The sequence below is a fragment of the Pseudorca crassidens genome, chromosome 2, assembly GCF_039906515.1.
Source record: "Pseudorca crassidens isolate mPseCra1 chromosome 2, mPseCra1.hap1, whole genome shotgun sequence".
In the NCBI taxonomy this organism is placed as follows: domain Eukaryota; kingdom Metazoa; phylum Chordata; class Mammalia; order Artiodactyla; family Delphinidae; genus Pseudorca; species Pseudorca crassidens.
In genome coordinates this window covers 21,649,132-21,665,626 of record NC_090297.1, presented here as the reverse complement: position 1 = coordinate 21,665,626, position 16,495 = coordinate 21,649,132, and the positions used below count along the sequence as shown (strand labels likewise).

Below are 16,495 nucleotides of genomic sequence, written 5' to 3'. Positions count from 1 at the left end.
CTGCTCAAGCCAGGGAAACTTGCATTTTGGATATTTGTCGTCACCTGGGATGTCAGGTATGCAGTGTTCTCTTGGTACATTGTTGAGACAGCAGGAACAGCACTATGACCCAAGTTCTCAGAAATCCCCAGTGTCACAGCCAAGCCATGAGTCTAGCCTAGTCTCAGGAAGATCTCTTTAGGTGTACAGTGGGAGATGAGGCTCCTTGGGAAATAGTGGTACTTTATTGGATTTAACTAGAGAAAAACCAGTAAGAATTAGTGTCCTATGTGAATTAATAGATTTGTTTTTTAAAATGTTGTTGAGGGAAATTCAAAACTCGATAAATTTTTGAGCATGCATCCCCAGGTTATATTCATTTACTTAGCAGTTATTTACTATATCAGTTACTATATTAGTTTATTATATATATTACAAAACACTCAAAATTAGAAATGAAAAAGGATATTAAAAATAAATATGAAAGGATGTACCAATACAGTTGACCCTTGAACATCACGGTTTGAGCTGTGCAGGTCCACTTATATGCAGATTTTTTCCAATAAACACATACTACACGATCTGCAGTTGGTTGAATCTGCAGGTGAGGAGGGTCAACTGTAAAGTTGTATGTGGATTTTTTTACCGTGTTGGGGGTCAACTGTAATTCTTCTCTGTTTCCCAGTCAATCATCTTGTGTCCTCACTTTGGAGACCACTGCTTGGGGGAATCTCTAGCCCCATTATAGTTCCCTCCCCACCACCCAGCGGTTTATTCCAGAGGTAAAGAAGACAAAAGCACCCTGAGGGTGGTATCAGCCTTTGGTCCATTCCCTTCCTACCCTTACTGCTCTAGTAAGACAGTCACAGTTGTGGTTTTCAAACATGTTTTCCTTTTAAGCCCAGCCTTCCCTGCTATGAAATTGGTGGCTTTCTCCTCATGGCAGCATTTGGCCACTCAGAAACCCCCTTTTGTGGGAACTGGTGGCCCCTCTCCTCTGCCCCCCTTTTGTGATCTTGCTCAATTTGGCGCCAAGATTAACTGCAAACGTGAACGTGAAACTGTGGACATTTGCATGGGGTCCTGATCCCTAGGGGTTCGGTGCCAAGGAGGAACTTTCTGTCTCTTGCTTATTGCTTTTCCCAGAGTACTCTCTTCCTCAGGGTCCTCCTGTGTGGTAGAGATTGCGTCTGTGGAGGAGGGCGTGGGAACTGGTGTGGAGATGAGCATGGGTGCTAGATACTGGGGACTGGCCCAGCAGCACGTAGTCACTGCTCAGTGGTCACCTGGAGAATGCCCTGCTGGAGTGTGGCGGCCTGGGAAGTACATGGGTCCAGAGAGCCAGAGGGATGTTAGGAGGCAAAGGAAGGACACACTCAGGTGTAGTGCCTCGAATCCAGGAGTGGGAATTTGACCCTCTTTCGGCTCCCGCCTCCACTGGACACTCCTTCCATCTTTTTGTCTCTCTCCTGTCCTTCGCTGACCATGGTGCTTAATTCCGTGACTGCATTAGCCCAAGAAACCAAAGTCCCACTACTTCTAGGAAGTGAGGCCTGTGGTCTTACCTTACTAAACAGGCCTTAACTGACCCTGGAAACTGAGTTATTCTCTGCATAGGCACAGGCTTGTATTTCTTCTCTTATCTCGTTATACTGGCTCTGTCTCCACAGCCCAGGAACACAGTATAAACACTGGGATGAATTCCATGACTAGGAGACAGTGTAAGCATGTGAAAGGGGTGTTGGTTTTAGAGACAGGTACAGCTCTCAGATCTTGGTCAACAGTAATGATACTAACATGTTTACTGAATATTTATTATGAGCCAGGCACTGTGATAAATGCTCTACAGATGTGATCTCAGTCGATCCTTAAAACAATCTTTTGAGGTAGATAACTTAGTTTCATTTTGCATGTGAAGAAACTGAAGCTTAGAGAGGTTAAAATCACTTGTAGGTGGTGAGCAAGGATCCTGACCCAGGCCCATGACTAGCCTGCCCGCTGAAGCACACTAGACTAGTTTGTTTCCCGATCTTTAAAACCAGGCCTTGTCTGCCTCAGGGAGTTGATTTAGATAGGGTTTGTAAAGGGTCTGGTACTCAGACAGAACTTAGTAAGTGATCATCTCTTATCATTTTTCCCGAAGCTCAGATGTCATTTTTATTCTGTGCTTTTAAAGTGAAATAATCTTGGATAGTCACCTACAACGGTCATGTGCTGGGTGCTGCAGAGATGAGGAAGACAGTCCTGGTCCCTCAGGGGCTCGGAGCCTGGGTGGGGGACGGCGAGAGAGAGGAGAGAGTGGAGCAGGGGCGGCCAGCATTACAGAAGGCTCTCAGTGCAGTGTGTCGTCAGGATTGAGTCCCCTTTACCAAGAGGCAGGAGGCACTGTGCTGCCGTCACCGAGGTGGGCAGTGTCTTGGATTCCTTTCTGCACTAACAAGTGGGACAACTGGTGTTGGGGTGCAGGATTGAGTAGAACGCAGCTGGCTACTTGATGCCAAAGCTCTGAGCCTGAAGGAGCCAGATGCAAGGTGCTGGGCCCAGAGGAGCCAGAGGGAAGCTGGTGCAGGGCCTATCCTACTTCCAGTCAGTCCCCACCCGGCCACTCCTTGTCCACAGTCTGATTTCTGAGAGACCTTGTCCAGGGTCCTCTAAAGGCTTGTAATAGTTGGCTGATATCTCGGGTTCCCTGAGAAGCAGCAGTTAGGAAGTAAGGTTTCTCCAGCACCTAGAGGGTTTTCGGAAACTGCTCAAGTATTTCTTCGTAATTGTGTTCATCATCTGCAAAAGAATCCAAGTCAGTGAGGACCTTTGGCCTTAGGTTCCTTCCCCTCTTTAGGGTACTTTCGTCCCTTGAACAGGGGAGGGCTTGGTCTGGATGCTCTAAGGTCCTTGCTAGCCCAGAAACCACAGTTTGTTGTGTCTGAACACTTTGCAAACATTCTCCTGTGTGCCTTGGGGAGGGTAGTTGGGAGATGAACTCATTTTCCTTGCCAGGGCCCTGGAGCCACTGGGAGAAGGACAGTAGGGACCCTTCAGCCTACGCCCATCTCATATAGGCCTGTCCATCCAACTGGGACTGTGGAAGGGTCGCTCACGAGCAGAGCCCTGCTGAGGGTATGGCCAGCACCATCAGAGGCAAAAGCAGCAGCAGAATGGCATGGGGGAGGGGAGAAGGAAAGACAGGGGTGAACAGGGGCTGACAGACTCACTTGTATCCTGAGTGATGGGCTTAGTGGGCCTGGGACCTTTCTTGTGACCAGGAATCGCACTGTATAAATTGCAGCTGTCCTTGATGACCTTTCGCAAGGTCTTCCTCTTGGGTTTAGGCATCAGAGGTGGTTCCTGCAATTCGAAGGCTTCAGAAGACTAAGTGGTAAAAAAAGCAGAAGTTAGCAGGGTCCCAAGAAATGGGGTAAGAGAGTACCTGAAATGCAATTTCCTTCAAATCTCACTTCCTCTGCTCCCCTCTGAACTTTTCAGTGTATGGCTTCTCAGGACGCCAGGTGTTTTTGCTACAAGCACTTGAACTGTTCTTTGGCAGGGGAGAAAGGGGCCAGGGTGAAACATGATAGGGTTGGGGGCTAGAGACAGGCTGTCTCTGCATTTTTACACAGGGATTTGGTCATTGTCCTCCAAATCTTTTGCTAAAGGAGAAAAAAGTAGTCACAAAGCCTCAGGACAAACAGAGTACAGAGCTGAGAGGGGTCCCAGAAGGAAGAGGACTTTTATTGAAATCCTACCATGTGCCAGAAGCTGTATGCATATCCGTTCATTCACCCTCAAGTGACTCTCTGAGGAGCTGTTTAGAGTTCCCAGTTTACACGTGAGGAACCAGGCTCAGAAAGAGTGTGCCATGTCAAGCCTCACACGGGATCCCTGGCCGGGCCAGGCTTCAGACGCAGAGCCATGTCAGTGACCTGTAAAGCCGCTCCTCTTCTCCCCACGTCATGCTTTCAACAGCAAACAGTACGGCTCCCTGATGAGCAGCGGAGAATACTGATTCCCAGGGAGGGAAATTGCGCGTTCTAGGGCAACAAGCAGGAGCCATCCCAGAGGAGCCGTCAGGAACCAAGGCTGGGATGGAGGTCTCAACTCTTTGTACCACATTCTTTCCAGCACTGTCACAAGGCCTGTGTTTCAGATGTCCCAGTCTATTTTTGGTTCTGTCAGAAAACGACTACCTTACCCCCTGCCCCACAGATACGAGCCCCTTCTGGGGCTGAGATCGCTCAGGGTTCATCTTTTTAACTTCCACTGCCATCCCACTGCCTCCCCACACAGTACGAAATCCAAGTCTCTGCACATCCCAAAACAGTATGCTTGTTACAGTTTACAAAGTGCTTTTTATGTAGATCACTCCCCCAACCCCACCACGCCCCCCATTCTCAGCAGAGCGTGGCTATCAGCGCCCACCTCAGAGGGACGCCGTGAGAGCTGGGTGGGGCAGTACGTATGCATAAGGGGCCACCCCAGGGTAAGCGCCCCACGAGTAGAGGCTAACAAAACAGCACTGAGAGTTAGTGATGTTATCCCAGGCTCACTGGTGAGGAAACATGCCCAGAGAGGAAGTACAGCCCACAGAGTGAGGAAACAGGGACGTGAACTTCGTGTTTCTGACTCAGGTTCTTTGCCCGCTTGTCGTGATTCAGTTTGGTTCAGTTCGGACTCACTGGCACTTTCTCTGCCTGCCTTGCAGTGGGAGGTCCCTGCCCCACAGGACTCTTGTTCTAGCCAGAGACCAAGTACAACTAATTAAAACTACATGGCCTCCCACCTCCAAGCTACGTACAGCGTGCAGTGTGACTACAGAAGAGGGAGAACTGTCACCGCCTTGGAGGAAATGAGCTGAGCCTTGCCCGTGAGCCTGAAAGGAGGAAGAATGTTCCTGGCAGAAGGACTGGTGTGTGTGAAGTGCTGAGGCAGGAATCCTGGCATACCGAGAGCATCAGGAGTTCCTCGGTGGTTGGAGCTGCTGAGCAGTGGTGGAAGGTGGGCCTGGGAAGGTGAGACTGAAGTCAGCTATGAAGGACCCTGGATACCATGTTAAGGGGTTCGCATTACCCCCAGCAATGGGGAGCCATGGAAGGTTTCAGGAGGTGGGGCTGAGGCCCCATAGTGACCAGGGAAGGATGTGGGAGGCCATTCTGACAGCCGTGGGGAGGGGTTGAAGAGGCTGCTGGAAGAGTTTAGGTGAAAAATGCTGTAGCTTGAGCTAGGGAGTGACAGCAGGGGTAGCAGAGAGAGGTAAAGCACCGTGAACTTGGAGTCACAATGCTTCCGCTCCAGTTCAGGCCCCCCCATTTACAAACTGTGTGACTTTGAGTGAGTCTCACAGTCGCTGAGACCTCATTTTCTCGACTGTAAAATATGAATGATCACACCAATGTCAGGATGGTCAGGATCCAATAATAGGTACAAAGCGTGCACGTTTATAAACTGCACGTTCTGGAAATAGAGACAGATGTAGAGAACAAGCATATGGACCCCAATGAGGGAAAGTGGGGGTGGGTGGGTAGTGGCGGCGGTGGGATGAACTGGGAGATCGGGGTTGACATATATACACTAATGTGTATAAAATAGGTAACTAATAAGAACCTGCTGTATAAAAAAATAAAATTCAAAAATAAACAAACTGCATGTCCTGTACAGCTGTAAGAGGCATGATGCCAGACAGACAAAGAAGAAACGGCAGGACCCTGATGATCCCTACAGGTGGCCCCTCCCTGCCCACTTGGGTTCTGTTGGTACCTTGACACCTTTCGCCTTGCTGACCTGCTGCTTCTGCCCACTGAGGCCCTTACTTTTCGGAGGCCTGGGCGGGGGAGCTTGACCCTCAAAGGCCGGTGACTTCCGAAGGTGATAATAGAAGGCCTCTGTCAGCTCCTCCACTGGGACTACGGGGAGGGGCCCAGCCGGCTGGCTTGGCTGCCCCTCGGCTTCCACGACAGTCAGGTCCAGCCACCGGGGAGAGACCTCGAAGCACATCTCAGGGTTGGAGTCCAGGCTGACCACCAAGAAGGGTTCCATGATCTTCTCCTCCAGCCGCAGGCCCAGGAAGGAGGGCAGAGGGTCATCAGGGTGGCTGGCATCCTTGGCCACCACCTTGACCTCACAGGGCAGTGGGAACTGGGCAATCAGATCCTGCAGGCTGTAGCGCCGGCCATCACCCAGCTCTTCCACGAAGCCGCCAGAGAAGTGGAGGGGCAGCAGAATCTGTTCTTGGTCCTCTGCCTCTTCATACTCTTCCTCCCCAGGCTGGTCACTCAGCCGCTGACACACCAGGACATTCATGTCCCTCTCTTGAACCCCAAGGGCCTGGCCAGACCCCAACACCTCCAGCCTGTCTCCCATGGCCAGGGACATGAACCCGGGGTTCTCCAACCCGTCTCCTTCACAGTCCTTTGTGGCCACTACCCGGAGTGGCTGGCCTGGCTGGAGAGCACCCAGGAGGTCGTAGGCCGTGGGGAACTCTCTCGGCCGCCGCCGCAGCTTGCCCTGGTAGGCCCCAGAGATCATGAAGTGTCTGGGCACTTTCCGGCCCTTGGTTGAGGCCAGGACCCGCCAGGGTGGCGAGGCCACGCCATAGATGCAGAGCCTCTGGCCCTTCCGTAAGGAGCTCAGCCACGGGCTGAGGAAGATGGGGGGCCCCTCCGGAACTTCCAGGATCTCTGTGGGCAGGGGGAAGGGGCCTCCCCGGGCCAGGGCTTCGCTCAGCAGCAGCGGTTGTATGAAGTGGATGTGCTGAGAGGAGGCGGTGATATCCTCCACGTCAACCTCCAGCGTGGAGGGGATCTTGACGATGGTCCTGCGCACTGTGGAGGGGAGAGGTCAGCTCAGGTGCGCACCCTCCACCCCTCAGAGGTCTGAGCCTGCTAACCTCTCTCCTGTCTTCATCTTTTCTTTCCTACCAGCATTTTCCTGTTGTACCAGATTCCTTGCCCACTCTTTCCTTCAACCTCTTTTTTAAAAGTTACTATAAAAAGTTTTTAAAATATTTATAAAAGTAGAATAGCATAGTGAACCCCAATGTACCTGTCACCCAGCTTCAACATTTAACCCATGGCCCATTTTCTTTCCTTTATGCCCCTATCTATCCATTCCCCTTCCACTGGATTATTTGGAATCAGAATAATCACATCTTGCCATCTGTGACTATTTCAACATGTATTGCTAAAAGAAGGGGTAACTAAAATTTCAAAAATAATAACCACTAGGCTATGATCACATTGAAATAATAATAATTTGATAATTCCTTAATATCACTGAATATCCAATCAGTTCACTTTTAAAATTTTAATTGAATTTTGAATGTAATTTTATAAGCTGTCGTTCCAAATCCTTTCTGGATTTAAATAGATAGAACCAAATCAAGAAAAACACTGCCTACATGACTTTGGACAACCTCCTCCTGTCCTGGCATTGATAGCGCCTGGTGCATAAACTCTGTAAGAGTCTGAGGAAAACTGGCCCGCCCACTATGTTGTTTGAGCCACACCACACGGAATGTTCTCCCTGTTTTGCAGATGAGAACACTGAGGCTCCGAGGAGTGGTGGTGACTTCCCTCAGGTCACATGGTTGGGATTTTTGCTCTGTGCCAGATGAGCTGATAATCGGCTGAAGCTGGGAGATGGGCACATCTGGGTTCATTATACTGTTGTTTTTTTAATTCAGAATGCTTTATAAATTACCTGAGCTGCCTCATTCTCCAGGGCAGTCAACTTATTTTTACAAAAACTAGCAAACAAAGCCTAGGTTGTTTCTTAGGACAGGACTGAGTCAGGCTGCTGGCAGCATCCAGAGCAGGGTTGGTGAGGCAGAGGCAGAACCTGGCCAGTCAAGAGGCCAAGGCTGAGTGGAGGGTGAAGAATGGGGGTGCCCTGGGCACCTCTACACATACACCCATTCTTCTACCTCTGCTCCAGCTTGGCCTCCGACCGGCCAGACCTGGCCAGCTTCTGCCTCCGTTTCACCAACCCTCTGTGTGCAGCCACCAGCCTGTCCTAAGAAGTAACCTATGAAACAGCTGGGGGATTCAGCCAGACAGTACCCTCCCAGACAGGAGGCCCTTCACGAACAATCTTGCTCTCCCCAGCAACAGGAAAATATATTTCTCCTGAGCAAATGGTCAACGCTGCACTTTCTAACACTATGTTTCTTTGTCCTAGCTGCGGGCAACCTCACAGCCCAACTTTTGCCAAACTTTATAAAGTACGTGGGACCTCACTCAAGTTACCCATTTTCCTATCTCCTTTTGCACCTAACTTCCACTATTGGGGATTCTTTATTCTGTTACGTTGTATATACCAGGTAAACCACCTGGAATCCCTGGACTATCCACGGGGATAGGGGGCATCTTCCCAGCAGAGCAGCTCCCCAGGGCCCCCTCTGTCCCTCCCGCCCCCGGGCCCACCCACCTGCCCGGGGAACTCACAGTGCATGATGGCTTCGACCTCATACTGGGGCATCAGGGTCAGGGAGTGCCAGGGGAGGGCGGGGCAGGTGAGGATGGTGTCCCTCAGGGCCGGGTCCTGCAGCACCTGGAGCAGAGTCCGAGGGGGCCCAGGCTCCAGTTCCCAGAAGGGCCCCTTCTGGGACAGGGGCAAGTGCAGAATCACCTGCTGGGCCCCGGTGCCCAGCACACAGCGGGCACAGCAGGTCCCGAGGTGCATTTCCACAGCCTCAAGCTTGAGGGGCTGCTCCTGAGGCACCACCCTGGCCTTGGTGGTGATTCTGTGGGTCGACATGAAGCAGATGGGCAGCTGCTTGGAGCTCTGGGTTGCAGCAGAGACCAGCTCCTCCAGGGTTCCATAGCTCTGGGGGCCAGTGAGGGGGCTGAAGTTGCCTGTGGGGCACAGCAGGCGGTGTCAGGGTGGGGCAGACCTTTGCCGAGCCCAGGGCCTCATATCCCATGCCCAGGTCTGGCTGCAGAGAACCAGCCAGAGTCCCCCGAGGACAGGGGCCAAGGGTGGGCCAGCATTTGGATATCCAGGCTGCAGGGCTGAGGGATGGCAGGCAGCAAGTGACCATTGCAAATGGACAGTGAGGGCAGGGGTGGGGACAGTTCCTTCTGACACAGGCACGGACATAGAGGGATTGTCACCAGAGACAGAACAGAACAGACACACTGCCACATTTTCCTACCTGCTGACCCCACCTGCCTCTCACTTTGCCATCTTTGTCTCCAGATACCTCACCACTGCTCCATTCCCACACACCAGCACCTACCACCCCATTCTGGGTGGGTGAGTGCCACAGTCCCTCCCAAACTAGAAACCCAGGAGCTACTGGCCAAATGACCTCTGACCGCCCCTCTACCCCTCCCCCTGCCCTGTCCATTCTTCTGCCACCAGACTGGCCTAAAATACCCCATGTCTGGACATAATATCACTTCCAGGGCCTTCCTGCCCAAAACCCTCAACACAAATCTATTCAAGGAAGTACCACACAAAGTCAGTCTGAGGGACATTCTGCAAACGTACTGATCTAGACTCTTCAAAAATGTTGATAGCAAGACAAAGGAAGGCTGAGGAACTATTCTAGCCTGAAGGAGACTAAAGGAGGCCAACTGAATGTCATGTGCAATCTGGGACTAGATTCTGGATCAAGGCAAACACCGGGCTATCAAGGACATTAGTAGGGCGGCTGGTGAAATCTGAATACAGACTGTGGGTTAGACAGTAGTATTGTATCAATATTAAATTTCCTGAATTTAATCACTGAACTACAGTGTTGTGAGTGAATGTCCTTGTTTTATAGGAGTTACGCTAAATACTGGGAGTAATATTCAGATGTAATGGGGCATCATGTCTATAACTCTCAGATGGTTCAGAAAAAAGATATATATACACACACATATATAGTAATATATGTTCATATGTATATATGTGTGTGTGTATGTATATATAATATACAGAGAGAGGGAAAGCAAATGTAACAACATGCTTAACTGGTGAATCTGGATAAACAGTATACAGGAGTTCTAGCAAGTCTTCTGTAAATTTGAAATTATTTCAAATTTTTTAAAAACCCTCAAAATACAAAACAAAACACATCACTTCCCTATTTAAAAGCGCTTTGGCTACTTAATACCTTCAAAATAAAGGCTGAAATGTGGGGACTTCCCTGGTGGTTCAGTGCTTAAGAATCTGCCTGTCAATGCAGGAGACACAGGTTCGATCCCTGGTCTGGGAAGATCCCACATGCCACGGAGCACCTAAGTCCGTGCGCCACAACTACTGAGCCTGCACTCTAGAGCCCACAAGCCACAACTACTGAGCCTGTGTGCTGCAACTACTGAAACCCATGCGCCTAGAGCCCGTGCTCCACAGCAAGAGAAGCCACTGCAGTGAGAAGCGCGTGCACTGCAACGAAGAGTAGCCCCTGCTTACCGCAACTAGAGAAAAGCCCATGCGGAGCAACGAAGACCCAACACAGCCAAAAATTAAATAAATAAATGAATTTATAAAAAAATTAAATTAAATTTATAAAGCCTTTTAAAAAAAAAAAAAAGGTGGAGGCGGCGCCGGCGTGGCGGCTGCGCAGCGAGCAGTTCCCCAGCAAGGTGGGCGTCTGGCCGCCGTGGCTCGGCGCAGCCGGGCTGCCGGGGCCCGCGGGGCTGGCCTGCGCGCTGTGCGGCCGCCCACTGGCCTTCCTGCTGCAGCTGTACGCACCGCTTCCGGGCCGCGCCTTCGCCTTCCACTGCGGTCTCTTCCTTTTCTGCTGCCGAACGCCACCGTGCTGCGCCGGCCTACGAGTTTTTAGAAATCAATTGCCTAGGAGAAATGACTTCTACGCCTATGAGCCACCTTCTGAGGATCCTCCGCCGGAGACAGGAGAATCCGTGTGCCTCCAGCTCGAGTTCGGTGCTCATCTCTGCAGAGTTTGTGGCTGTTTAGGCCCCAAAACATGCCCCCGATGTCACAAGGCACATTACTGCAGCAAGGAGCATCAGACTTTGGACTGGAGATTGGGACATAAGCAGGCTTGTACACAAGAAGATGATTTGGACAGTACAGTTCCAGACCACAGCTTCCTTTTTCCAGAATTTGAAATTGTAATAGAAACAGAAGATGAGATTATGCCTGAAGTTGTGGAAAAAGATGATGAATCAGAGATTATAGGTAGCATGGGTGAAGCACCTGAGGAAGAATTGGATTCCATGGCAAAACATGAATCTAGGGAAGATAGAATTTTCCAGAAGTTTAAAACCAAAATATCCCTTGAGCCAGAACAACGTCTCAGATACGGCAGAGGGATTGCCCCCATCTGGATCTCTTGTGAAACTATCCCTCAAGAAAAGGATATTCCAGATTGCCACTGTGGTGCCAAGAGAATATTTGAATTCCACGTCATGCCTCATCTGCTCAACTACCTGAAGGCCGACAGACTGGGCAGGAGTGTCGACTGGGGTGTCCTGGCTGTCTTCACCTGTGCTGAAAGCTGTGGCCTGGGCACTGGCTACACAGAGGAATTTGTTTGGAAGCAAGATATAACAGATACCGCCTAAAGACAACGGTGTGAAGCCTCAAAATATTCATCATCTCTTAGACCTTCTAATTCCATTTCTAGGACTTTATCCTAAGGAAATAATTATACCAGAGATACACAAAGATGTTGTTTTAGGTGTTGTGTATCTGTCCAGCAGGAGGCTACACAGTCTTAATGATACAGACTTATATGTACATCAAGTAAGATAAAGATGCCAAGGTACCATTGTAGATGGTATTCATAGTATGCTATTTTTGTAAAAATATTTATACACGTGTATGTACACCAAAAATATCTGGAATGATATGCACTAGATGTGAACTGGTTAACTGAACAGTGGGACTAAGTGACATGATCTTTTTACTTATATGTATATTTCTTTCTATAATAAAAATGGGTTATGTGCCTAATTAAGTCAAAAAAAAAAAAGAACGAAATGTGTCCGTGCCCCACACAAGCTCCCCCCGCCCCCCTACGGTCTGGCTCCCGCTCACCTCCCCACAACTTGCCCCTCACCTGGAACCCATGCCCTCACTGGTCCCCTTCAGCGATCACAGGAAACCATACTGAGAACAAGCCCACAGAGGGTGCCTGCTCTGAGCCCAGCCCTGTTCTAAGTGCATCATACATGGCAACTCATTTAATCGTCACATCAAGGCTGACTGCCCCATTACAGAAGAGGAAGCTGAGGCGCAGAGAGGTCACGGGAACTAACCACAGCCACAGCTAGTAGCCGGCAGAGGTGGGATTCCCATCCAGGCTGCTGGCTTCAGCGTCCAGGCCCCTGGTCCACCACACTACACACCTCCTGCAATGAATGCGCTACAGGGGGTTTCTGGAGCACCAGTGTGCTCATGCTACTCCCTCTAGCTGGGATCCTTCCTCCAGCTGAGGTGCCACCTCCTCCAGGAAGCCTGCACAGACCTCTGGAGAGGCAGGCCACTCTTGCTCGGAGCCCTCTCCAAACTGGTGCCTACTTGTGCTGTTGTCCTCCTCACTGCCATCCTGGAAACTCCCCGCCGGAGAGGGCTGCATCTGCTTCATCCTGAACCCCACACCCCAGCCCCCAGCACGAGGCCTGGCACACAGCAAGTGTCAATAAATGTTTGGTGAGTGAATGTGGGAGCGAACATGAAAACTGGCACGTGGACAAAGACATGAAACAAAAAAAGGCCCAGCCAAGAGGCAGATGTAATCAGAGATGGACACGGAGAGGACACAGCCATGCCAGCTCAGGACACCGTCAGAGCACTCAGAGGACATTCGGGTCTCGGGGCTGGGTAGTGGTGGATGTGAGAGCAGTGTGTGCCAACCCAGAGGGGTGGGAGTTTGTTTTGGGGTCACATGTGCCCGAGGGTGTGCCTGGAGGGTTCCAGGACACTCAGGGAGATAGAGGTGCCTGCCTTACCCTGGAAGTTGGGAGCGAGCTCCATGGTCTGGCCCGTCCCCGGGTTCTCGCAGACCACCTTCTGGAGGCGAACACAGGTGACCTTGATCAGGTCTCCTGTGGAGAGGGAGCACTCATTCCCGGAGATCTCGTAGATGGAGCCTGCGGAGACAGAGTCAGTTTCACCCGTTCAGCAAAGGCCAAGCGCTGCGCCGCCTGTGCCCTGTTGCCCCCAGGCACTGCTCGGTCACACCTTTGCACACGTTGTTCCGGTGCCTGGAATGCTCTTCCCTGATGCCGCTCTGCCTTCTTTTAGCGCTGACTGTACCCCTCTGTGGTCACATCCCCTTGCCTCCTGAACTCAGCTCACAGGGCAGGACTGATGCATCTCAGCCGGCACAGGCCCAGCCTCGAAGTGTGTGTGTTTAAGTCATGAATGAATAAACAACCCAGTAAATCCCAGTTCCCTTATTAGCTACAAAATCAGGCCCAGGGAGGTTCGGTGACTGCCCCGAGATCACACAAAGCCAAACACCCACACTGGCGTTTTCTTCTTCAGATGACTTGCTGTTAAGAGAAGCACAGGAGGGGGTGGCGGGCTGCTGACAGGGTGGGCCCAGTAGGCGGGTCTGGGCCCTGACTTACAAGGTTTAAAGGGCTATAGCAGGGTCCAGAGCATGGAAGATGCTCAGTAAAGATCTCTCACACACAGCGACCCATCCTGCTGATGAGGGACAGACAGTGCAGGTGGGCAAGCCTCCAGGCCACCTGACGCTACTGCACCCCCAGGGCAGCCCCGGCAGGGTCCTTTACAACAGCCCTGAGAAACTGATGAAAATCCCACCCCTTATCCCCAGGAAAATACACACAGGCTCATAAAACACACACTTCTGTCTACAGACGCTCGGGGCTGGTAACAAGAGCAGCCCTGGTGCTGAGCACTTACTATATGCCCGGCGCTGTGCTCGGCCCTGCAGACGTGTCATAGCACTTAAGACTCGTGACTGCCCCTGGAGGGAAGGACAGTTTCTCTTTTCTAAATATGGAAACCGAGCCTTGGCAAGGGTGAATGGGCCGCCCGAGATCATCAGGTAATAGGAGGCAGAACTGGGACTCCACCCAGGACATAATCTGCCTCCAAATTGGGGCTCCTAACCACGCGGTGACCACAGCCATCTGCCCCATCAGTATCACCATCTGCCCCTCTCCACTTCACCCCACTCCCACACTCTCATCCTGTCAGGTTCTTCTCTTACCCTCACTTCCGCCACTCCAGCCCCCCCCACCCCCCCCCCCCCCGGGCGGGGAGCATAATGAGGAAACGCAAGTATTGCGACATACAGTGGGACGGGGTGTCAGGGGGACGGCAAACAGAGCACAGATGCCTGCAGGAAGCCCCCAGGGAGAGCGGAATTTGAACCCAGATCCCTCAGATTCCCAAGTGGGCCTGGCGAGACCCCATGGTGTGGTGGCCCGTCCTGCCCCCTGTGGGGCCCTCCAGGCGTCTCACCCTTGATCTAGGAACCCCACTTGGGGCCTCAGAACACTTTTCTGGAAGCTGCTGTGGCGGAGCAAGGGAGCGGATGGAGGGAACGGATAAGGCAGGGCACTCAGATGTAGTTTGCTCTCTAAGGAAGTAGCCTCCTGCACCCCACCCAGACTCTCACTTCCCTCTCTCCTCGCCCTCCACCTTTCCTACTCAGTCACCCACAGGTCCTCCCTTACCCTCAGAGCCGCCGCCTCTCCCCTCACTGCCTGTCAATCCCTCCCCTCTCACCCTTTCAGGCAATGACTACTAAGCCCCAGCTGTGTACCATCCCTGTGAACCAGGTGGGCTGCGGCCATGTGGGCAGATGTGCGGGTGTGCAAGGAGCCAGGAAGGCTTCCCGGAGGAGGAGTCATTTTAGCTGAGAACTGAAGAGTTGATCGGATCAAGTACGGCCCAGTGCCAAGCAGAGGGCAAAGGCGGGATGGGGGGACTGAAAGAAGGACGTGTAGATAAACGTCCAAGGGGAGGAGTGGGAGGGCATACGGAGGGGAAGGCTGACCTGGCTCTTGAGAATCAAGCAATAGCCTGGCGGCGTGAGCGCCTGAATGCCGCAACCCTGCACGGTAGGACCTCATGCAATGCGCAACGCAGTTCCGCCCCAGCTTGGCTCGGTTCCACCCACTTGAGTATCTGAGCTCATGGACTTCCCATCACCACCCTGCGGGGCAATCAGTGATCCCGCATTCCACGCAAGCAAAAGCCGTGACCCGGCGAAGTTGGAGTGTGGCCCCAAATCACACAACTTGGGTAGCGGCAGCGTCGGGATTCGAACCCAGGGCGCAGTGTCCCGGGTTTCTAACGCCCTGGCAGGGAGAACCGGTCCGCCGCGGGGCCGAGGTCGGAGGGGTCTCGGCCCTTCACTCACCCTGGAAGTAGACACCCGAGCAGACCCGCAGCACACGCGGGAGGGAGGCGGGGTCCAGGGCGCACACGAAGTCCTGCAGCGACACAGGTTCCATGGTCCGCGCGGCTCGCTGGGCGCACACTGAACGGCCCGCCCGCCGCCGAGCGCGGCAGCCCCGCCCGGCCGGCCCAGCGGGGCGGGGGTGGCTGGAGCGCCCCGCCCAGGGGCGTTGGGGATGCGACGCCGCGTTCTGGGACGCGCCACCTCTCTCTCCCGGCCTCAGTTCCCTTGTCTCTACAAGGGGGTTGCAGTACCCACCTCTCACATTGGCGGCAGGATTTAGAAGGTCAAGACCAGGACCTGACATCCGGGAGACTCTGAGTAAATAAGAGCTGGTCCCTACGAGCCCAGCCATCAGTGAGGTGCCCCATAGTGGAGGGAAGACGAGGATGAAGATGGAGAAACCCCCGACTCCCACTCACCCTCGTTATACCCCCTGTCCTCTCCGAACGAGGAAACACGGCCCTCCTGGTGTAGTTCTGAGTCTCACAGGAGGAACACAGCCTGCCCTTTGGGTCTGAGGAGGAAGATAGAGCATCAGGCCTCCCGAATCCCTCTCCGGGACACTCCATGGTCCTCTGCCGCTTATTACCTTTCCAGGACGCAATTCTACTTAAAAATTCTTCCTTGGGCTAAAGAGAAATCAGCTTAGGAGAGAGACCAACCACTTCCCCTGACCCCGGAGGGGATAAGGATTTTCCATCTCCCTGTGCCTCAGGAGTCAGACAGAGGTTCAAGTCCCAGCTCCTCCTCTGGCTTGTTATATAACTTTAGGCAAATCACTTTGGTGTTGAGTTCTAGTTTCCTCATCTGTAAAATGGAAGAAAGAATCTTTTCTAAACTGATCGTGAGGATTAAATGAGATAATATAGATATTGTACAAAATGCTTTATTTCGTTTTTTGTCACTATAAAATAACAGAGGACTTCTAATCAGAAATAATAACAAAAGTTTAAAATGAAAAGAATAAACCCTAATTAAAGGCATTTGACAAATAAAAAGAGGACATTCTTTTCCCAAATATAACGAACATTTTGCTGTGTTTCTTTCTACTCTTTATTTTGCCTGGGTGTGTGTGTGGTTTGTTTGTTTGTTTTTAATTTTTGATTTACAGTAAAGTTGCAAAAATAGTAGAGATTTCCCATATATCCCTCAGCTAGTTTCAAATTCCCCTGTTGGTAGCAT

The 16,495-nt window shown here is 51.8% G+C and overlaps 1 protein-coding gene and 1 pseudogene across 2 annotated transcripts; one reads left to right on the top strand and one right to left on the bottom strand.

The window, feature by feature from the left end:
- Positions 1-327: 327 nt before the first annotated feature.
- On the bottom strand, positions 328-15,402 carry THEMIS2 (thymocyte selection associated family member 2). 2 transcript variants are annotated; one of them, XM_067725032.1, is made up of 6 exons: positions 15,272-15,402; positions 12,879-13,019; positions 8,415-8,825; positions 5,731-6,794; positions 3,192-3,348; positions 328-2,760 (listed from the first exon to the last, which is right to left on the bottom strand). In XM_067725032.1, the coding sequence occupies exons 1-6, from the start codon at positions 15,363-15,365 to the stop codon at positions 2,708-2,710; spliced, it is 1,920 nt and encodes a 639-aa protein (XP_067581133.1). In that variant the 5' UTR covers positions 15,366-15,402; the 3' UTR covers positions 328-2,707. The 2 variants fall into 2 exon arrangements, with proteins under 2 accessions (XP_067581133.1, XP_067581134.1); XM_067725033.1 differs by lacking the exon at positions 15,272-15,402 and adding an exon at positions 14,906-15,012.
- Positions 9,352-11,892, top strand: LOC137212372 (programmed cell death protein 2 pseudogene; annotated as a pseudogene).
- Positions 15,403-16,495: the final 1,093 nt, after the last annotated feature.

Coding starts and splice junctions, on each gene's coding strand:
- THEMIS2 (XM_067725032.1), bottom strand. CDS start 15,365: ATGGAACCTGTGTCGCTGCAGGACTTCGTGTGCGCCCTGGACCCCGCC. Junction 8,826..12,878: donor GCTCGCTCCCAACTTCCAGG/GTAAGGCAGGCA, acceptor TGTGCCCCACAG/GCAACTTCAGCCCCCTCACT. Junction 2,761..3,191: donor GCCCATCACTCAGGATACAA/GTGAGTCTGTCA, acceptor ATTCTTTTGCAG/ATGATGAACACAATTACGAA.